The 24,346-nt window shown below is 40.6% G+C and overlaps 1 protein-coding gene across 5 annotated transcripts in view; it reads left to right on the top strand.

Annotated features, from left to right (window-relative positions):
- Positions 1–24,346, top strand: part of unm_sa1614 (un-named sa1614) — a 259,073-nt gene that overhangs the window by 147,077 nt on the left and 87,650 nt on the right. For all 5 annotated transcript variants that reach the window (XM_059652726.1, XM_048550344.2, XM_048550345.2 and 2 more), the window contains exons 8-9: positions 12,082–12,157; positions 15,672–15,758. In XM_059652726.1, coding sequence (XP_059508709.1) covers positions 12,082–12,157; positions 15,672–15,758 — 163 coding nt within the window. The remainder of the gene's footprint in view (positions 1–12,081; positions 12,158–15,671; positions 15,759–24,346) is intronic.

Below are 24,346 nucleotides of genomic sequence, written 5' to 3'. Positions count from 1 at the left end.
TTCCTTCAGTGGCTGGTGTGGAGAGCTGCCTGTGTCACTGTTAAATACACTCAGTGTTTCCAACAGAACCCAAACTATGTATCAGTGGGGAGGAAATGAATGAACACGTGTTATTTGATTGATCCCCCCTCTAGATTAGCTGCTGTTAAATTATATACAAGATTTGTATTTCCTGTCTTCATTTACCAAGTAAAATGAAAGATTATTCTGGCATTAAGGGATACTTACTTTTTTAATTTAAAATGAAAGGTAAATATTATGCCAGCTCCAATGGCTCTGGGAAAACAAAACACTGATTTTACAACATTTGGCTAAGTGTTATCGGTGAAGTTGGTAACCATGAGGAATATTACATGTGAATGGCTTAACTGAGCTGTGAGTAGTTTACTTAAAAAGTGTTAGTATTATAACATCTGAAAACAAAATACAAATTGGAAATATCTATTGGGATTTGTACAAATTTAGGCAGTTTCAAAGTTTGATCTTTAATAATTGTCAAAAACCCTGAAGCGGATGGTCTGTGGTATGGTTAATGCAAAGTTTATGATATGTTGCAGATTAAAATCAATACGACAGAAATTTCAAGGTTTTATTGTGGAAAAATTTCATTAGATATGAATGAAGCTTGGAGAAAAGGCTATAAAATAAAAAATCTGATTCTGTGCCGTGATGCAATATACAATGATCTGATAGCAAAAGCTGTTAAAAAGAACACAGGCTGACCTATGTTAACCTGCCAGTTACAATGTTATTTTCTGGTCATCAAAAAGTTCTACACCTGCATTCTAGGATCTTGTTAACTGGTATTAGACCACTCATTGGAATATTAACATTATAACAGAGAGGACAGTGGTATTGATGATGATAGACAAGTTTAGACTGTAAATTTTAAGGCTTGCTTTAATTGTAGTTATCGTAAACAGTTTTTCATTGAGTTCCATAATAAGCCTAAAGCTACTAGAATGAAAGAATTGATAAGACTACTGCTATGAAAGAATTAATACATTTGACATGAGAATTAATTTTGATTCTAGTTCTAGGTAAGCTGAACAACGAGCCAATGACAAAAAAAAGTGTTTTAACTTCCTTTTTCATGCTTCACTTTAGAACATAGAACATAGAACATAGAACATAGAACAGTACAGCACAGAACAGGCCCTTCAGCCCACAATGTTGTGCCGACCATTGATCCTCATGGATGCACCCTCAAATTTCTGTGACCATATGCATGTCCAGCAGTCTCTTAAATGACCCCAATGACCTTGCTTCCACAACTGCTGCTGGCAACGCATTCCATGCTCTCACAACTCTCTGCGTAAAGAACCTGCCTCTGACATCCCCTCTATACTTTCCACCAACCAGCTTAAAACTATGACCCCTCGTGCTAGCCATTTCTGCCCTGGGAAATAGTCTCTGGCTATCGACTCTATCTATGCCTCTCATTATCTTGTATACCTCAATTAGGTCCCCTCTCCTCCTGCTTTTCACCAATGAAAAAAGTCTGAGCTCAGTCAACCTCTCTTCATAAGATAAGCCCTCCAGTCCAGGCAGCATCCTGGTAAACCTCCTCTGAACCCTCTCCAAAGCATCCACATCTTTCCTATAATAGGGCGCCCAGAACTGGACGCAGTATTCCAAGTGCGGTCTAACCAAAGTTTTATAGAGCTGCAACAAGATCTCACGACTCTTAAACTCAATCCCCCTGTTAATGAAAGCCAAAACACCATATGCTTTCTTAACAACCCTGTCCACTTGGGTGGCCATTTTAAGGGATCTATGTATCTGCACACCAAGATCCCTCTGTTCCTCCACGCTGCCAAGAATCCTATCCTTAATCCTGTACTCAGCTTTCAAATTCGACCTTCCAAAATGCAAACAGTGTTCCAGCGAAGCTCAGCGCAAGCTGGAAGAACAACACCTCATTTTCCAAACTTTGTGTAGCCTTATTAATAAACTAAGATTTTCTGCTTTGCATTGACAGCTTTTCAGGGCAATTTTTGTTTTCCTCACCATCGCAATAACATTGCTGAAGTGCAGCAGTTACTTAGATGATCTTGAATTATTATAGACTGACTCATCATCAGAACAAATTTTACATAATTATTGTAATGGTAGTAGGAGTGGAAAATCAGGAGGGCAGAACGGGAGATGAAATAGAGTTAAAGAGAATCAAAAGATAGTCTACAAATATGTCAAGGGCAAAAGAGTAACTAGGGAAGAATAGGGCCCCTTAAAGATCAACAAGGTCAACTAGTGTGGAACTGCAGGAGATGAGTGAGATACTAATAGAGTATTTTGTGTCAGTATTTACTGTGAAGAAGGATGTGGAAGCCAAAACATTCAGAGAAACACTTGAACAAAAACAGAAGTTGCTGGAAATGCTCCGCTGGTCTGGCAACATCTGTGAAGAGAAAATCAGAGTGAACGTTTCAGGTCTGATGATCCTTTATCAGAACCGATGGTAGCTACTCGCAAAAAAGACTCTGAGCCCCCAGCTGCCTGCCACTTTAATGCACCACCCTGCTCCTTGGCCAACATCTCTATATCAGGCTTGCTGCAGTGTTCCAGCGAAGCTCAGCGCAAGCTGGAAGAACAACACCTCATTTTCCACTTGGGGACCCTGCAGCCCACTGGACTTGATATCGAGTTCAATATTTTTAGGGCCTGAACTCTCCCAGTCCATTACACACTAGCTAATGTTAGCCATGAACAGTCTCCATTAACAGCTATTCACAATCCTAGCCACATCAATATCCACTCCTTTGTCTATCCAACTGTTCTTTTCCTTCTATGGGTCCTATCCCCACCTATTGTTTACTCCTTATCCCTTCCCCCACCCTATCTGCTGCATATAAACTTAAGTTTTCCTAGCTACCATCAGTTCTGAGGAAGGACAACCAGACCTGAAACGTTAACACTGATTTCTCCTCATACATGCTGCTGAGCTTTTCTAGCAACTTATGTTTTCCTTTCTGATGTACAGCACCTGCATTTCTTTCTGTTTTTATCTAATGGCATCTTGAAAGTGTGTATATTACAGGGGGGATTCTCAGGGCCAGGGTCTACATGCATTTGGAAGGGCAGGGACTGTCTAGGGATAGTCAACATGGCTTTGTGCTTTGGAAATCAGATCTCACTAACTTGTTTGAGTTTTTTGAAGGAGTGACAAAGAAGATTCATGAAGGCAAAGCAGTGGAGCTTGTCTACATGGACTTCAGTCAGGCGTTTGACAAAGTTCTGCATAGTAGAGAGGTTAGCAAGGTTAGATCACATGGAATCCAGAGACAGCTTGCGATTTGGATATAAAATTAACTTCTAGGTAGGAGACAGGATGGTGGTTGAAAGTTGTTTTTCCAGACTGGAGGCCTGTGACCAGCGGCCTGCCACAAGGATCAGGACCTTGATCAGATGGCCTGAGGAATGGCAGTTGGAGTTTAATTCAGATAAATGTGAGGTGCTGCATTTTGGTAATGTAATCAGGGCAGTACTTATACACTCAAACGTTGAGTACTGGGAAGTGTTGCCAAACAAAGAGACCTTGGGGTGTAGATTCGTTGAAAGTGGAATCACAGGTAGACAGAGTAGTGAAGAAGGCATTTGGCACACTTGCGTTTCTTGGCCAGTGCATTGAGTATAGGAGCTTTGATGTCATATTGCGGCCGTACAGAAAATTGGTTAGGCCACTTCTGGAATACTGCATTCAGTGCTGCTCTCCTTGCTATCAGAAAGATGTTATTCAACTTGAAAGGGTGTAGAAAAGATTTACAATGATGTTGTCAGGGTTAGAGGGTTTGAGCTGTAGAGAGAGGCTGAATAGTCTGGGGCTGTTTTCCCTGAAACATTTGAAGGGTGAATTTATAGAGGTTTATAAAATCATGTGGAGCATGTATAGGGTGAATAGCCAAGGTCTTTTTTCCTAGGATATGGGAGTCCAAAGCTTAGGTGTAAGGTGAGAATGGAAAGATATAAAAGGGACCGAGGGAGAACTTTTTCATGCATTTAATGAGCTGCCAGAGGAAGCGGTGGTGGCTAGTACAATTACAATATTTAAGAGACAGCTGGATAGGTGCATGTATAGGAAGGGTTCAGAGGGATATGGGCCAAATACTGGCAAATGGCACTAGATTAATTTAGGATATCTGATCGGCATGGACGAGTTGGACTGAAGTGCTGTACAACTCTAAGACTCTATGAATATATGTTTCAGTTTATTCACAGCGTGCCTTGGGTAAAAGTAGTCTGATATACTCATGCCTTAATGATATTGCAAATTTCAGTGCAGGTATGTTTTAAATTCAGTGTTTGATTTCCCTACCACAATGAAGGGCTGACATATGGGAATAGAACAAGCCTCATTAATATTAGAGCTGTCAATATTCATTTATCTTTCATCTCAGACAGTCAGAGCAGTCCACAGAATGGCATTCATCTGCCAAATAAAGAGAACACAGTTTTTGAACAGATGACTTACAGCTCTGTAATTTCTGTGGTGGGTAGTTTTTTTATATGTTTGCTGTAATGAAATGGAGCTTCTCTGTTAAATGTGCATAACATGCCTATCAAATTTTAAATAATTGGATTGTGATTTGAATGGACTTGTGAATTTATATGAAGAAATTCATAAATGAGTACTGAATGCTTTAAAGAGATTAGTATATTTCTGATCAGTGAACTCATGCATAGCTGTAAAACAAATCAAGGGAGCTGAACTCGTCCTCACACTCAACAACTTCTCTTTTGACTCCTCCCACTTCCTACAGAAACTAAGGGGGTGGCCATGGGCACCCGCATGGGCCCCAGCTATGCCTGCCTCTTTGTAGGTTACGTGGAACAGTCCCTCTTCCGCACCTACACAGGCCCCAAACCCCACCTCTTCCTCCGGTACATTGATGACTGTATCGGCGCCGCCTCTTGCTCCCCAGAGGAGCTCGAACACTTCATCCACTTCACCAACACCTTCCACCCCAACCTTCAGTTCACCTGGGCCATCTCCAGCACATCCCTCACCTTCCTGGACCTCTCAGTCTCCATCTCAGGCAACCAGCTTGTAACTGATGTCCATTTCAAGCCCACCGACTCCCACAGCTACCTGGAATACACCTCCTCCCACCCACCCTCCTGCAAAAATTCCATCCCCTATTCCCAATTCCTCCGCCTCCGCCGCATCTGCTCCCACGATAAGACATTCCACTCCCGCACGTCCCAGATGTCCAAGTTCTTTAAGGACCGCAACTTTCCCCCCACAGTGATCGAGAACGCCCTTGACCGCGTCTCCTGTATTTCCCGCAACACATCCCTCACATCCCGCCCCCGCCACAACCGCCCTAAGAGGATCCCCCTCGTTCTCACACACCACCCTACCAACCTCCGGATACAACGCATCATCCTCCGACACTTCCGCCATTTACAATCCGACCCCACCACCCAAGACATTTTTCCATCCCCACCCCTGTCTGCTTTCCGGAGAGACCACTCTCTCCGTGACTCCCTTGTTCGCTCCACACTGCCCTCCAACCCCACCACACCCGGCACCTTCCCCTGCAACCGCAGGAAATGCTACACTTGCCCCCACACCTCCTCCCTCACCCCTATCCCAGGCCCCAAGATGACATTCCACATTAAGCAGAGGTTCACCTGCACATCTGCCAATGTGGTATACTGCATCCACTGTACCCGGTGCGGCTTCCTCTACATTGGGGAAACCAAGCGGAGGCTTGGGGACCGCTTTGCAGAACACCTCCGCTCAGTTCGCAACAAACAACTGCACCTCCCAGTCGCAAACCATTTCCACTCCCCCTCCCATTCTCTAGATGACATGTCCATCATGGGCCTCCTGCACTGCCACAATGATGCCACCCGAAGGTTGCAGGAACAGTAACTCATATTCTGCCTGGGAACCCTGCAGCCATATGGTATCAATGTGGACTTCACCAGTTTCAAAATCTCCCCTTCCCCTACTGCATCCCTAAACCAGCCCAGTTCGTCCCCTCCCCCCACCGCACCACACAACCAGCCCAGCTCTTCCCCCCAACCCACTGCATCCCAAAACCAGTCCAACCTGTCTCTGCCTCCCTAACCGGTTCTTCCTCTCACCCATCCCTTCCTCTCACCCATCCCTTCCTCCCACCCCAAGCCGCACCCCCATCTACCTACTAACCTCATCCCACCTCCTTGACCTGTCCGTCTTCCCTGGACTGACCTATCCCCTCCCTACCTCCCCACCTATACTCTCTCCACCTATCTTCTTTACTCTCCATCTTCGGTCCACCTCCCCCTCTCTCCCTATTTATTTCCAGTTCCCTCTCCCCATCCCCCTCTTTGATGAAGGGTCTAGGCCCGAAATGTCAGCTTTTGTGCTCCTGAGATGCTCCTTGGCCTGCTGTGTTCATCCAGCCTCACATTTTATTATCTTTGAATAGCATGCTCTGGGAGGCGAGAGAGGAGAGGTGTATAGCATTGGTAATGAGAATGAGGAAGTTATTTCATTCTGATGAGCTCCACATATAGGCTAGGACCAGTTTCTTGACAAATGGTATAATTAGAACTATAGATGGTATTCAAATTGAAAAAGAGTACAAAGGCTTCAAGTGAGAGGCTATTTACAAATCTAAAGTGAAAAGTCAAACCAACAGAGCCAAGTAGAAATTTATAGGAGTAAAGTTTATTGTTAATTATACAACAATATTAACAGCCAAATTTGAGATAAATAGGTTTGATCTGGTATTTGTTACAGTGACAGTAATTTCTAGCAAAACCCAGCAAGTCTGGGAGCATTTGTGGGGAGAAAGCAGGGTTAATGTTTCGAGTCCAGTGACTCTTCACTTGAAACATTAAACTTTGCTCACTCCTGACAGATACTGCCAGACATGCAAAGTTTCCCCTGAAGTTTCTGTTTTTGTTTTCAGATTTCCAGCTTTTTTTTTAACAGTTTCTGATATGTGGGCCTGAGCAGATATCTGACAGTTCCAGCTTGCTACTCCAGGTCTCCATCTTGCTCAGCATTTCCCGTCACCTCAGGGCACACTCTGATCAGCAATTACTTTGCCCACAGAGATGAGCATCAAAAGCTTAGAGAGAAGAAGGTTGAGAGGTGACTTAATTGAAACATATAAAACATATGAAACATATAATATATAACATATAAATCAGAGGGTTAGATAGGGTGGATAGGGAGAGCTTTTTTCCTAGGATGGTGACGGCGAGCATGAGGGGGCATAGCTTTAAACTGAGGGGTGAAAGATATAGGACAGATGTCAGAGGTGGTTTCTTTATTCAGAGAGTAGTAAGGGATTGGAACGCTTTGCCTGCAATGGTAGTAGATTCGCCAACTTTAAGTCGTCATTGGATAAACATATGGATGTACATGGAATAATGTAGGTTAGATGGGCTTCAGATCGGTATGACAGGTCGGCACAACATCGAGGGCCGAAGGCCCTGTACTGTGCTGTAATGTTCTATATGTTCTATGTTCTATAAAAGCAGCCCAACTTACTACACCATTATAGCATATCTCTGACTCACTCAAAATATAGTTCTTCAGTGCACTTCACTTTGGAGTGCAATTACATCTTTCATTGTCATGCAGCAGCCAGACCACTGCGCTCACAAAGAAAGAAAGCATGATTCATTTTCTGAAGATGGGTCTGGACTTGAAACGTCAGCTTTCCCGCTCTGCTGATGCTGCTTGGCCTGCTGTGTTCATCCACCTCTACACCTTGTTATCTCATGGTTCATATAAGCTTGTTCTCTTAGCACTCACCCACATTGCAGTTGAATTCTCACTGTATCTCTGCCTTGCCTTGTCTTTTTACACATTGTTGCCTCATTCAGAATTTACAGTCAAACAGTACTTCTGCCTTGCCTTCCCTTTTAGCACAGACACAAAGTTGGACAGCTTATCATGTTTGCAAGCAGGGATCAATCAAGCCAGTAAACATATTGCTGTGTGGCACTGTGCTGCAGCAATGTCATACCTACCACATGTGCCAGCAACTCATGTGACAAGTATACTGAATATGCTTCAACCAAATGGCCTTGTCTCAAAGTCTAAGCAGCGTAGTCCTTAGTCAAGACAAGGGACCTATCGTCAGTCGGAGGTCCCACTACAATCAGTCAAAGACAGGATCTGGTCTCAACCCAGAAGCTTGGATATTGTCAGTCAGCCACTTGAACAGTCAGGCTCAGGGGTTCCGTATCATTACAGTCTAGGAATTGGGTGACAGTCAGTCATACAGGCTGAAGCCGGCCATTCAGAGGATGAGTGGCAAGTCAATTAGGACATTGCGCAGAGTTCGGCAGCAATCTAGTCACTTTTCAGCCAGTGCTATTATTTCAAGTTGATCATGTGGGTGAGCCTCAATCAGCCCAGGGTGTCTATTCACTGAAAGTCAAGGTAGTTTCACAGGGGCAACTGCTGGCTGAGCACATTGGACACATCAGTTACAGGGTCTGAAGACCGCATGCTGGGATGCAGTGGGGACAATAATTGAAACAGTGGATGTAAGGGTTGCAACTCAACATAAGAGTAGGTGATAATAGCACAATGGAGAACATCATCTACACAGGGACGGGAATCATTTCTGGACACCACCATGCTGATTTTTGCAGTGGGAGAGTGCATCATGATAAGTTTGCCTGACTGGGTACAAGGGTCAAGGGTAATGTTGGAAAATGTAGACTTAAATGAAAAAATGCCTTTCATCCTCATCCAAATGGCAAATATATTGCCATAAATGAAAAATGGCAGTCACTACACCCAAAGTGGGTGGAGTAAGTGATTTTTATTCTCAGGACACTGCCTCTAATTGTGAGCAATGTGAGGCCCTTCAATAGGCATTTGCATGAATAAGACACTTACATAACAACAGGTTTAAGATATCAGTTATGATAGAATTCTGCATGTCAAACACTTGCAGTGATCAACTATGTTGATAACAAATCACAGCTACAAGTAATCATGACATTGTGATTTCAGATTGATCGTAGATTTATCTGTGAAGCTGACATAACACAGATGATCTTAAAAACATTGTCTGTGAGCCACAATTCAAAAGACAATCCAATATCTCATAGTTGATAGAGCATGGACCTGATTGCTTCTCACCTTGAACTGTAATTAATTCGCAACATGCTCTTGTATGCTCTACTGCCTCTCTTAGGTGATATTGAGAGGTGGTGGGCGCTGCAATTAGCAATCAGACCACAACTACAGTCTGCAACTGCATTTGTGACGTGTCTTGTGCTGCATACATTGCAATAAGGTCTGCTGTGTCAGAGGTCCATATGGAGGTGTTTCATGACTCCCCTTGTTGGAGTCCCCCATGTCCCACTGTATTGAGGACTATGCTAAACTGTCACTTGTATGTAATACACATGTTGACACCACAGTCTGGTGAATTGATTTCTCAACTTCTTTAATGTGTTTGTTACTTTTCTGAAGGTGAGATCAAACAGGCAGAATTAATTGCTCCCACATAGCCAGTCAAGCTGTGTGTGGAGTCAGAGGAGATAGGGGAAGCACTAAATGAATATTTTTCGACAGTATTCACTCTAGAAAATGATAATGTTGTCAAGGAGAATACTGAGACACAGGCTACTAGACTAGGTGGGATTGAGGCTCACAAGGAAGAGGTATTAGAAATCCTACAGAGTGTGAAAATAGATAAGTCCCCTGGGCCGGATGGGATTTATCCGAGGATCCTCTGGGAAGCCAGGGAAGAGATTGCCGAGCCTTTGGCCTTGATCTTTAACTCGTCATTGTCTACAGGAATAGTGCCAGACGACTGGAGGATAGCAAATGTGGTTCCCCTGTTCAAGAAGGGGAGTAGAGACAACCCTGGTAATTATAGACCAGTGAGCCTTACCTCAGTTGTTGGTAAAGTGTTGGAAAAGGTTATAAGGGATAGGATTTATAATCATCTAGAAAAGAATAATTTGATTAGGGATAGTCAGCACGGTTTTGTGAAGGGTAGGTTGTGCCTCACAAACGTTATTGAGTTCTTTGAGAAGGTGACCAAACAGGTAGATGAGAGTAACCCGGTTGATGTGGTGTATATGGATTTCAGCAAAGTTTTCGATGAGGTTCCCCACAGTAGGCTATTGTACAAAATGCGGAAGAAATGGGATTGTGGGAGATATAGCAGTTTGGATCAGAAATTGGCTGCTGAAAGAAGACAGAGGGTGGTAGTTGATGGGAAATGTTCATCCTCGAGTCCAGTTACTTGTGGTGTACCACAAGGGTCGGTGTTCAGTCCACTGCTGTTTGTCATTTTTATAAACGACCTGGATGAGGTCGTGGAAGGATGGGTTAGTAAATTTGCAGACGGTGGACTAAGAACGGTGGAGTTGAGGATAGTGACGAAGGATGTTGTAGGTTACAGAGAAACATAGATAAGCTGCAGAGCTGGGCTGAGAGGTGGCAAATGGAGTTTAATGCAGACAAGTGTGAGGTGATGCACTTTGGTAGGAGTAACCGGAATGCAAAGTACAGGGCTAATGGTAAGATTATTGGTAGTGTAGATGGGCAGAGAGATCTCGGCGTCCATGTACACAGATCCTTGAAAGTTGCCACCCAGGTTGACAGGGCTGTTAAGAAGGCATACAGTGTTTTAGCTTTTATTAATAGAGGGATCGAGTTCTGGAACCAAGAGGTTATGGTGAAGCTGTACAAAACTCTGGTGCGGCCGCACTTGGAGTATTGTGTACAGTTCTGGTCACCACATTATAAGAAGGATGTGGAAGCTTTGGAAAGGGTGCAGAGGAGATTTACTATGATGTTGCCTGGTATGGAGGGAAGGTCTTATGAGGAAAGGCTGAGGTACTTGAGTCTGTTTTCGTTGGAGAGAAGAAGGTTGAGAGGTGACTTAACTGATATATATAAAATAATCAGAGGGTTAGATAGGGCGCATAGGGAGACCTTTTTTCCTAGGATGGTGATGGCGAGCACGAGGGGGCATAGCTTTAAATTGAGGGGTGAAAGATATAGGACAGATGTCAGAGGTAGTTTCTTTACTCGGAGAGTGGTAAGGGTATGGAACACTTTGCCTGCAACGGTAGTAGATTCACCAGCTTTAAGTACATTTAAGTCGTCATTGGATAAACATATGGGCGTACATGGAATAGTGTATGTTAGATGGGCTTGAGATCGGTATAACAGGTCAGCACAACATCGAGGGTCGAAGGGCCTGTACTGTGCTGTAATGTTCTATGTTCTATGTAAGCTCATTAAGAATCTTATTAAGCACAATTCTAGAAGACTGACTGGGATTTTCTAGTTGTTCTCGAATTTCCCACAGTAAGACCATAAGAGGAGCTTTCTCTTTCATTTACCTACTGTCTCAGTTTCCTTCTCCTCTCAACCTAGATGACTCTAATTAACATTCCAGCTTCAAAAGCCTGTCAGTAACCCCTAATTGAACAGCAAACTGTTTCAGTGCCAATTAAGGGGCCATAACCAATTGCCCAGAGGTAAGTTCAGACCAAGCAACAGACTACCTTTAGTATCTCTACATAGGGAAGGTATAATTGCCTTAGAATGTGTGCAATGCAGATTCAGTAGGTTAATTGCTGGTATGAGAGGGTTACCCAATGACAAGAGCTTGTGCACAATTGAATGATAACTCTGGAGTTTAGAGGAAGGAGACGTTATCTCTTTGAAACAAAATTCAAAGTGGGTTTGACAGGCTAAATGATAAGATATGCTTGGTAGGTCAAGAATTAAGGTAAAGGGATGACCATGTTTGACTGAGTTGAGAAAAAATAGCTGCTTTCAAAAATACTGAGTCTTTGCAGTTGTGTAGCTCAGAGGGTTCTGGATGTTGAATTGTTGATTATATTCAAGATTGATATCAATGGACTTTGGGACTCCATCGAGTCAGGAAATGTAGGGATTGGATAGACTAGTAATATTAAGACTGAAGGACTCAAATGACAGAGCAGGCTCAATAATCTCTGAAATGGTCTACTTCACCCACTGGTTCTGATGTTTTTATTTCTTCTCATGGAAGTTGAAGTGCTACAAAAACTTACAATTATGGTTTAAATTATTTAATAATAATGGAGTTTTGCTGTACTCTATTGCAGTTTCTTTCAGGAAGGCTTGAAAACAGCTGAGAAGATAAAGCATTATGTTGAAATGCTTACTGCAGATTTACAGAATGTGAGTATAAAATTGTTTACCTTAGGATTGCTGATAGGAATGATCAGAAATTTTGCAAGATCAACAAAGGAGATTCAAATGGAGTGTAAACTTTGGCATGGTCTGGTTGGGCCTTTGACCTGAGTTTGTGCTATATATTGTGTGTAATTCATATAATTAAAGAAAGAAAAGCAACTTGAGTTGCATGTTTCTAATCCTTAGAATATTCCAAAGTACTCCATAGACATTAATTTCTTTTTGATGTACACTCTCCTTTGTTATTTCGGCAGTGTTGTATGCATGTATGTGCCATCCAAAAACACCCAAACACGTGCAAAATGAATAAACAGATAATTCATTCTGCAGTAGTGATTGAAAAATGAATGCTGTCAATAGAGCCCAGAGAAACATCTGTCCTTTCTTAGAAAGTGCTGTAAAATTTTAGGAAAAGTGTTTACCTGTTCCTTTTCTTTGCAGGTGATTTTCAATAGGCTCATAGACTGGTTAGAAAAATTAAAACCCATGAAATTAAAGAGACAGTGTATGAATATAATATTGGTGACATGACAGAAAGCAAAAGTGGAGGTGAAAGTTTTTCAGATTGTACCCAGCTGTACAGCGTTATTCTCCCATCAGTCAGGACTGTAAACTGTTGATATTGATTAATGACCTGAATTTGGTAATTAGGGCACACTTTCAAAACTCTCAAGTTTAGTAAACAATCCAAAGTATAGTAACATTTTCCAGGATGAAATAGACCAGTGAAATGAATAGACTTGTGGCAGATGAAATTTATCACATGTTGAGTGAAACATATGTTAAGGAAAAACAGGAGAGAAAAATGAATAGAACAAGATTAAAGGGGTTGCAAGAATCAAGATACCTGTTGTATATATTTTTAAACAATTTGTTTAGACCTGTTATGACCCATTTTCTTAGCAGGTGGGTGTTGAATATGAACTTGTAACCCAGAGGTGGTGACACTACCATTGTCTCACAAAAATCAGAGAATGACAGAATTGTAACAGCACATAAAAATGCTATTTGACCCATCATGCCTGCACTGTTTCAGTTACTTAGTGCCAATCTCTTGCCTTTCCCCCTTATTCCTGCCCATCATTTCTATCCAAGTAATCACCCAATGCCTCAATTGAACCTGCCTCCATGGCATTTCCAAGCAGTGCATTCCATACCCTAAGTTTTTTTTTTTCCTCACTTCACCTTTGCTTCGTTTGCACATCACTTTAAATGTATGACTACTCAATCTTTATAATTTTAACAGAAGAAAATTTCTATTCTGTCCAGTTTTAGATTTGTGATTTTGAAAACACCTATGAAATTTCCCATCAGCCTCCTTTCAGAGAATAATCAATCTTTCTTAATAACTGAAGTTTCTTATCTTGGAATCAAGAACTTGTTATAAGATTCCTATTGTATATGTATGCAAATCTTTGAACATGGTATGACAAGTTAAGAGTGTATTTTAAAAAATTATTTGTGACATTTTGACTTATCTAAAGAAGGAATAGTGTATAGAAGCAAGGAAGTTGTGCTGGAAATTTCTAAAACACTTGTTGGGCATCCATTGAAATATTGTTTTTAATTCTGGGTAGCAAACTGCAAAAAGAATGTGCAAAAAGATTTATTACAATTGTACCAAGCATGTGAAAGTTCCATTATGTGAAGAGACTGGAGGAACTGCGTTATTAACTTTAGAGAAGATGGTAAAAATGAAATTTAATTTGGTTTAGTTACATCATAAAGGAATAAAATGTTTTCAAGGCTGGTACCAAAAAGTATAGAGTAAAGTGGTTAGCAAAGAACCAGGGATGACATGCAAATAACAATTTTTTACAGTGGTTGTGCTCTTGAAAAATTCTCAGCACCTCAAAGAGGACAGCAGAGGAACGAAATTAATTAGATCAATATACCAAAGAACAAGAATGTGAAAACAAATATAATCAAATAGTCAATAAATCAAAGCACTGAAGTTTGCATCCCTCTACTATGGCGTTTCTAAGTGGCCGTGTTGGGGTTTGCCTATGAAATTCAGTAAGTGACCTTTCTGCCAGCTACCTGTTTGCCACCAACCTGTCTAAAATTGTGCAGGACTGCAGGGGATACACAGGTGGTCAACCCATGCTTGAGCTTCCAAGGCCCTCCTTTGGCTAATTAATGACCACTTAAGGGTCTCAACCTACCATTGCTAGCATTTTATCTAATGGAAGGAGGCCCAGCAGTGTTAGTTCTACAGGATAGTGTCAAGTGAGATGAGGGACATGTCCTTTGCAGACTCCTGACCAAATAGATACATTAAACACCCATCCACCCCCAAGATCATGCCTGCTGCCCTCTTTCCCCCTTTAACCTTCACCCCTTTCTGCCCTCGACTTCCTTTCTGCGGTCCCATATTCCAGAATAATCTGAGTTTTTCAGCATGGTGGAACTGCCTGTGGACACAGTAGCGGCCACCATACTTGTCTAGAATTGATGGGACCATTCGCTGCAGTCTTTCTAATTTTCTGACAACTCTCTAAGTAAGGAGCTGAAGTATTACCTTGAAGTAGTGACAATGATCCCAATATTAAATTGCTATGAGGTAACCATCAATGCCATGCTCTGGCTCACCCGTTTTTTTTAATCGAAAGAACATGTATTGTTCACCCTTAAAATATAACATAGAATCAAATAATACAGAGAAGCACTGAACATTAAAGGCAGAGGATCACAGAGACTTTGCTTGTGTTTTCAAAGAACTGTCCAGTTATTCCCATTTACCCCTCTTTCCACCAATCCCTGCAGCTTATTTTTTATTTATTCAATTCCATTTTGAAGCTATTGATTGAATCTGTATCCACCATGCTATCAGGAATTGCATTCCAAATCCCATGCACAAATTTCATAGAAACATTTTCCATTGAATAAATTCTTGATCTTTTGCAAGTCACCTTCAATCTTAACCTTCTGGTTATCAATCCTTCAGCCGTTACAAATACTTCTTCCTTATTTACACTATTTAAGTACGCACAAATTTAATCAGCTCTGTCAAATCTAATCTTAACCTTCCTATATTCTACCCCTCAATTTATAAATCCCAGGATCTCAATTGCTTTATTACTTTCTTTCTCCGACTCATCCACCTTCAAAAGTTTTGTTTGCAAAAAATTCCCAAGTGTCATCCTTTATCTCTTTTAAATTCTACTACTTGGTGCTCATTGTTTTTCCTTAACTTCTTCCCAAATTAGTTATCTAAGACTTCCTTGCATTGAATTTCATCATATATTTGTACATTCATTCCACAGAGGAGTCATATTTGATTCTCTCCACAGATGCTGGCAGACCTGCTGTGTTTTTCCATCATTTTCTGTTCATCCAGATTTATAGCATCCTCAGTATTTTGCTTTTATTTATAAGTTACTTGTTTATAGATTTAAGTTGACATTACAAAGAGCACATCTAAGAAATTCCTTCAAAATGTGTGGGCTAAATTCCTGAGAAGCATTTTAATTAAAATTTCTTGTTGGCTCTGTTTCAGATCAAGCAGAACCAGGATGAAGAAAAGAAGCAGCTCTGCAGCCTTCGTGATCAGCTCAAACCAACATTACAGTTGGACCACAAGGAGGTGAGTCTCTTTTATGATTATTAAATATTCTGGATGTAGGATTTTGTATGAAACAGTTCATGCGTAGTTCTGTTTGTGATTTGACCATAGTGCTATGAACACAATTAAATGTGCAAATTTCAAGATTTCATGAGCAAGAATGTTTCATTTATACGTGGAAACTAACCTATACGTGCTATCAAACTTTTATATGTGTCGTATGTACTATCACAATGTGCTGTAGACTTCCAGTATCATCATCATTTGTATTTGAATGCAGTTGTATTTCTATAAATATTAAAAATGAAAAATGCCTCATGCAAATTTATGACCTCAGACTCCTGCAAAGAAACAACAGACTCGTGCTCAAAAATAGATGATGAGCTTAAACAGAGAATTTAGTCAGGACAACTTTAAATACATTGCCCAGATATGAATTTAGGGCTAAAATAGTCAATGCCAGGTTTCTTATTTCAATAATAGCTAGGTTCTAGAGACATGCATTGATCCCACTATTTAAAGATAAATTGCCTATCTGTTATAATTTAGAGGCAAGTTGGAAGGGTGTAGCGTAGCTGGTATCTCCAAAATATGCATTCAATTCAGAGCTTTCTGCCTAGATTAGACAAACATACTAGCAACCTTTTCCAGTCTGTGTTGCTATATTCCATAGCTGAACCTAATATGGAAAAAAAGTATCACGTTTTACTCTTACAAAGTAACAGTTCTCTAACCATATTAAATAAGTTAGAGAAATACCATCTTTGTTAGTTTCATGTTAAGAAAGGATTCATTCATCTGGATACAATCTTAGCATAATGTATATTAAAAGGTATAGTGGTTGCTGTAAATGTGTTCAACCTGCTGTAGTGAGTGAATTATGAAACTTTTCTGTCTTTTTTATTTCCCAAGGAATCATTGATTTACCAAGCATTTCTTTTTGGGTGAGAGAAAAGTGCTGCCTTAAAAAGATGCACATCTGTTGTTGTGATCCCAGCTGATAGTAACATTGAACAAGTCAAATCCCACAATGAACCTGGCTTGATAGATTGTGTGTTTAATTTGTGCAGTTGGTTAATGCGGTGGTCACTCACATGAGGCGGCAGATGTTCTGTATCAGAATGTAAGTTTGTTAGATAAAAGAAGAAATATACAAAACTAAATATAAAAATCAGAAAAATCTTAATACGAACCTAAAAATGCGTTCTCAACGTGTTTCCCAACACCATCTATAACAAAATATCAATCCCAGAGAACTACAACTTCTACCTCACATTTTTAAATCTTTACTTAATTGACGTTTTTCAATTTCTTGAATTGTTCACACTGTAATTTTAAACAATTCCTTACCAGATCCACTGGTATAAACTTTTCACAATTCTGATGGCTAAATATTTTCAGTTCTAACAAATTGAAAATTTCCGTCCAAACTCTTTTGCATTGGAAGTTCCACTGACTAGTAACCACTTCTGCTGAAATGGCCGGTCCCCCTGAACTGACTTGATTCTTCTGGTAGCAGAAATAATTCTACTTTCTGAACTGAACTCCACATACTTCTGAAGGAAAGCTTTGAACTTTCTGTTCTGAAGTCAAAATTAAACTAATTGCCGTAATGTGTTTACTCTGTATTAATATGTTCTGGTCACCCACGTTGACACTACAGACAAGAAAGCACAGCAACACCTTTTACTTCCTCAGGAGACTAAGGAAATTTGGCATGTCCAAAAGAGCCCTACAAATTTTTATAGATTTTTATAGAAAGCATCCCATGTGGATGCTTCACAGCGTGTTATGGCAACCGCTCTTCCCAGGACCGAAAGAAACTACAGAGAGTTGTGAGCCCAGCCCAGTTCATCACACAAACCAACCAGCCATGGATTGACTTTATCTATACTTCCCGCTGCCTCGGGAAAGCAACCAGCAGAATCAAAGACCTCTCCCACCCTATCAGTTAGGAGGTATAAATTTTTTTTTGCATGTACAAACAGATTTGAGAACAGCTCCTTCCCCATTGTTATCAAACTTTCGAAATGACCTCTTTAATGTTAATGTTGATCTCTGTCTGCATTTTCACAGCTGCTGTAACATTGTATACAGCACTCAGTTCTGTTACCCGAATGCAACTGTATAGTATAATCTGCCTGTAAAGCACATACACCAGCACTTCTCACTGTCCCTTCATGCATGTAATTGTAATAAATCAAATCACATCATAAACCCACGGGAGAGACCTTTTAGCGATTGTTACGACACAGGAGTAGCAGGTCACATCAAATCAGACTCACTAACACTAGGTATTGTAGCTCATTAAAACTAAAATATTCAGCGACCCTCAGAATTGCCCATTTGTACCTCACCCGACTGGTTTAATAATGCCTGAGGTTTAAACCCAATCTTCTTTGATCAAGACACGAACACCCACACATAGACTGACAGACACAGTTAAGAGATAAATTTTTAAAAAAATAGAATTCTAACTGGCGAGTTCACTTAAGCAGTTTTGAACAATGTTTGCTAAACCTTCATGCAATCCTTGGATAATGAGTTGTTCACAGACATTTACAATTCTATATCTTGTTTGAATTCCAAAGGCACCTGTCAATGCACACAGCCTCCACAGACCATTGGAGGCCCTTACGTATATCTTAAAGCTGGGGTTCTTTTCTCAGAACTTACAATAATTTTGTAAGTGGAAGATAACTAGAAAACAAACAAAATTTCATTCAGCACCTTTCACAGCCTTCTGCCTGAAGCCCAATCCAAACCAGTTTGATCTTTTTCTTTTTTACATTTTCTTTGTTTGACCGGCCAACACAAGCCTCCCCTTTATTGACCCTTTTAACATCCAGGCAGCTGCCAGTCCTTGAGCATAATACATCTCGGGTACCAAACGCATGCAGTTTTCTTCGACCAATGTTGTGGGCGTGCCAGTGTTGAACTGGGCTGGACAAAGTCAGAAGTCACACGATACCGGCTTATAGTCCACAAGCTTCTGGAGTGCCGCTCCTTCGTCAGGTGAACTCACTTCAGCTTACGAAGGTGCAACACTCCAAAATCTTGCGATTTCAAATAAACCCATTGGCCTATAAACTGGTATCGTATGACTTCTGACTTCTTAGACCAATAATAGAGTCAAAGAGGTCTACAGCACAGAAGAAGGCTCTTTGGCCCATCACATCCAAACTGGTCAAAAACAACCACCTAACCATTCAAATTCCAGCCTACTAAAGTTATACAATTACTAATAAATTGTTAGTTTCTGTTTAAGCTTTCAACTTTGTGACTGGCATCTGTTGTTGCCTAATTAACCTGCTATAAACTTTCCAGGTCAGTTCCCATTTCCAAATATCAGCTTGTTTTTTAAAGCAAACTGCTGCTCAAAATCTAAAGTTCAACTTTCAGCTTCAACTCACAGTTCCAAACTAAAATTGTAGAAAACAGTGACAGAAAAACAGCCCCAACACCATTAACACTGTAGGCATTCTACTGCAGTCACAACCTTTCTTGAAACTGAAATATTAAGATCACTGTTTGTGACCTTTCTAGAAACAACCCTCTAGGATCCAATACACATCAATTTGCTTTTGGGTTGAATTTGAAATAAAAAAATCGTATTTTATATACGACACATTTTATCATGCTGATAATTTTGGTATCCTGAAAATTTTAGGAAAAGCACTTTTATTGAAAGTGAATTCTTATCTAACTTTCCACAGGTTATATTTCTTATTCAAGTCAGTCAAATTTTAAATTGCAGGCAGATTCCTGAATACAGAATAATTACATTGCAGTGATAGTGTCGAGTGCTTTAAGGCACAACTGTTTCATGCATCACAGACATAATTGCAGTAGCATATACAAATAATTTGAATGAAAGGATTACATTCTGACTTTAATTTTTATTAGTTTTGTTGGGGAAAAAATGGTTTATTGTATTAGTTTAAATACATAAAGCAAATTTGAATTCTACTACTGAATTTTACTATCTTAATGAGAGGTAACATCATGAAGGCAGTGAATTAAAATGGAATATGCAAATAGAGTTTGCAGGTGAATTTGCAAACAAGTAAACAGATGGGAAATAAATATAATGCCAACAAAGGTTGAGTAACTGACATACAAATTTAATGCAATAGAATGAATACAAAAGTGATTTGGAAAGAGATGTCAGGAAAAGCATTTATGTCAACCGTCATGTAGTGGTGCAATTAAAAATGCTAAACCAAAATTTAGGTGAACAAGTTGAATACAGAAGTACACATTTAGTCAGGTTATATAGTGTACTGATTGGGCCAGGTTGAGAATAATGTGGGCAATGTCAGTCACCGCCATTCAAACAAATTGCAGAATCCAAATAAAGGATACAGGAAAGAGTGACAAAAATTATTTTGAGTGTAGAATTGTGACCTTTTTTGAATGGTTTCAGAAGTTAACTTCTTAATGGCTACAGAAGACACAAATCAAAGGCGTCTCATTCAAGTATATAGTGCAAAAAATGGCTTGGACAAATTCAAGCCTGTATATCTATATGATTAAAAGTATGGTCTAACTTGGATCTGGTTTGTCCAAAGTGTGTTACTACCATTAATACTTTACTCCTTTTGTTCCCAGCTCATGTAATTATTTTTGCCACCAGCTTATTAAATTCTTTCACAGGGTTAACTATATTTTTATTTCCTTTCTGCACTCTTCTGTTCAGTGAACTCTGTTTGGATTCTACAAGCTAGCTTTTTTAAAAAAAATCCTGCTATGTTTACTCAGAGACAGTAGGAACTGCAGATGCTGGAGAATCTGAGATAACAAGGTGTAAAGCTGGATGAGCGCAGCAGGCCAAGCAGCATCAGAGGAGCAGAAAGGCTGACGTTTCAGGTCTAGACCCTTCTGGATGAGCACAGCAGGCCAAGCAGCATCAGAGGAGCAGGAAGGCTGACATTTCAGGTCTAGACAGTTCTTCAGAAATAGGGGAGGGGAAGAGGGTTCTGAAATAAACAGGGAGAATGGGGAGGCGGGTAGAAGATGGATAGAGGAAAAAATAGATGAAGAGGAGATAGACTGGTCAAAGAAGCTAGGATGGAACCAATAGAGGTGACTGTAGGTGGGGAGGTAGAGAGGAGATAGATCAGTCCAGAAAGGACGGACAGGTCAAGGGGGTGGGATGAGGTTAGTAGGTAGGAGATGGGGGTGGGTCTTGCAGTGGGAGAAGGAGAAAGGTGGGAAGATGAACAGGTTAGGGAGGTGGGGATGAGCTGGGCTGGTTTTGGGATGCAGTAGGGGAAGGGGAGATTTTGAAGCTTGTGAAGTCCACATTGATACCATTGGGCTACAGGGTTCCCAAGCGGAATATGAGTTGCTGTTCCTGCAACCTTCTGGTAGTATTATTGTGGCACTGCAGGAGGTCCAGGATGGACATGTTGTCTGCAGAATGGGAGGGGGAGTTGAAATGGTTCGCAACTGGGAGATGCAGTTGTTGATTGCGAACCAAGCGTAGGTGTTCTGCAAAGCGGTCCCCAAGTCGCCACTTGGTTTCCCTGATGTAGAGGAAGCCACAACGGGAGCAGCAGATGCAGTATACCACATTAGCAGATGTGCAGATGAACATCTGTCTGATGTGGAAAGTCTTCGTGGGGCCTGAGATGGGGGTGAGAGGGGAGGTTAAGGGCAGGTGCAGCGCTTCCTACGGTTGCAGGGAAAAGTGCCAAGTGAGGTGGGGCTGGAGGGGAGTGTGGAGCCTCTGCAAAGCACTTAAGAGTGGGGAGGGAAAAATATCCTTGGTGGTGAGGTTGGATTGCAGATGGCGGAAGTGTCAGAGGATGATGCATTGGATCCGGAGATTGATGGGGTGGTACGTGAGGACGAGGAGGATTCTGTTTTCGTTGTTATTGTGGGGAGGGGGTGTGAGGGATGAGTTGCAGGAGACATGGTCAAGGGTGTTCTCAACCACTGAGGAGGTGGGGGGCGATGTTGCAGCCCTTGAAAAACGAGGAAAATCTGAAATGCCTCATTCTGGGAGCAGATGCAGCAGAGGCGAAGGAATTGAGAATAGGGGATGGCATTTTTGCAGGAAGGTGAGTGGGAGGATGTGTATTCGAGCTACCTGTGGGAGTCAGTGGGCTTGAAAGGAAGTCCGTTTCTAGGTGGTTGCCAGAAGTAGAGACAGAGAGGTCCAGGAGGAGAGAAGTATTAGAGATGGTCCAGGTGAATTTGTGCTCCCACGAGGAGCTTGAACAATTCATACACTTCACCAACACCTTCCACCCCAACCTTAAACTCACCTAATCAGCGAGAGGTTTTCTGGCCTATGTTTGGCCTCGCCCTGTGAGATATCACCAGGTTTGGAGGCAACACTGAAGACTTCCACAGTCAGTCCATTATATTTTGTGGGTCAGTCATACATGCAACCATATGTATTAGGAGCAGTAGTAGGTTGTTCAGCTTCTCCACCCTGCTAGTACATTCAGTAATATTATAACTGATCTTATTTTCACCTTAAATCTGAATTCCCACTCGTGCTTAACAAGGGTCTATCTATCTCTGCGTTAAAAATATTCAAGGACTGTACTTCCTGTACCTTTTCAGGAAGAGAGTTTCAAAGATTCATGAGTCTCGGAGAGAAAAAGAATTGTCTCATCTCTATTTTAAAATAGTGACCCCTGAATTTTAAAGATTAACCCCTAGTTCTGGATTCTCCCAGAAGAGGAAACATCCTCTTCACATTTGCTGTATGAAAAAGCCTCAGGATCTTACTTTTTCAATTTAGTTACCTCTTTCACTTCTCAACTCAGATTGGTATAAACCAGAGATAATGGGAACTGCAGATGCTGGAGAATCCAAGATAATAAAATGTGAGGCTGGATGAACACAGCAGGCCAAGCAGCATCTCAGGAGCACTTGGTATAAACCAAGTCTGTCTAATCTTTCCTCACAAAACAATCCACCCGTCCTGATATTGTATAAACCTTCTCTGAACTGTCTCAGAGTAGTTTACATTGAATGACCCCAACTATGTTACTACTGAACAAGTTGGTCCCTAAATGAAATCTGGTTCAGTCGATCATATTTTTTTCTAAGTTTTACATGGCAATCTTTCACCGAAACATTGCACATAGGCTGTGGATTTGGCTTTAGCAATAGTTTATTACATAAAATAAATAGAAATAAAACAAATTAAGCTAGGTACGTATAACACAGTTTGAAAGATTTTTAAATAGAAGTAAAACAAAATCTCATCCACTTGCCAATACCATCATATTAAAGGTACTCAAAAATCCAAAGAACTTCCATCCCTATCAAGTTTGTACATTTGATTGAACTGCTTCTTCTCAGTTCCAGTCCTAAGTTCCTTTTGCTTTGATCACTCTCACAGCTGACAGTTTAGATTTTCTCAGTTTTTTAATAATCTAGAGTCTTAATCAAGTGCCCTTCCTCTGGAAGTTTTGCAAGCTTTACTCTTTTTCACTTTAAGTAATTTATTGCCTTAACTACTTTGGGAAATCTCCTTTTTCTAGAAGGGGTTGTCCTTGACTCTAATTCCACTCAGTTGTCTTTCGAACTGCCCAAAAACATCTCAATTGATTTTATTTCTAAAAGTTTGCTTGTCTTAGACTGTACCAAGCTAATGGCTTGATGTTTTCTCTCTTATATCATAAACCACCCACAATATAAACAAACTTCTATTAACACTCTAGAAGGCATGAACTGCTTCAATGACTTAGTAATTTTTAAATCCCCTACACAAAAATTGACCAGCACCCGTATGCCAGTAATTTAGAATACAAAACATTTTTTTAAAATTATATTAACGTGTATAAATCACACACCTTGCATTACAGCATCTTTCCTGAAATAAGGTGAGCAAATCTGTGCACAGCACTACAGACATGGTCTCATCAGTGCCACGTTTAACTGAAGCATAACCTCACTATTCTGTATTCACTTCTCCTTGCAATAGCTGATTATATTCTAACTTTTCAAATTACTTGATAATCTCTATATTAAGCTGTTTTTTTTTGCAATTCATGTGCCAGGACGTCCAGTTCCCTCAGAATCTCAGGGCTTTCCGATCTCTGTTATTTGATAATGAAAAATGGACAATTTCACTTTCCCTCAACATGCTCTAGTTACCACATTTTTGCTCATTGACTTACCCTTTCTATATATTTTTGTTGCTTTTTATGCCCTGTTCATGAATTACTTTCCTATTTATATTTGTACCATCAATAAATTAGGGAACCCTACTTTCCATTCCTGTAGCACACCACTTGTTACATCTTGCCAATCTGAAAAAGACTTGCTGTTAAATGATACCTCTGCACAATGAGCTTCTATTTTCTGTAATACCCTTTGATGTGGCATCTCATCAAATGCCTTCTGATAATCTAAGTACAGTACATCTGGTGGTTCCCCTTTATCCATTGTATATGTTTCGACCTTGGGGAGTTCCCATAAATTGATCAGACATGATTTCCCTCTCATAATACCCTATTGACCCTGCCTAATTATCCTGAACTTTTCCAAGTGCCTTGCTATAACTTATTTAAAAATAGCTCTTAACATCATACATATGATGAATGTTAAGCTAACTGGCCTATAGTTTTCTGCTTTCTGGCTCC

This window comes from Stegostoma tigrinum, chromosome 19 (genome assembly GCF_030684315.1).
Source record: "Stegostoma tigrinum isolate sSteTig4 chromosome 19, sSteTig4.hap1, whole genome shotgun sequence".
In the NCBI taxonomy this organism is placed as follows: domain Eukaryota; kingdom Metazoa; phylum Chordata; class Chondrichthyes; order Orectolobiformes; family Stegostomatidae; genus Stegostoma; species Stegostoma tigrinum.
This window is presented reverse-complemented; position numbering and strand designations above follow the sequence as displayed.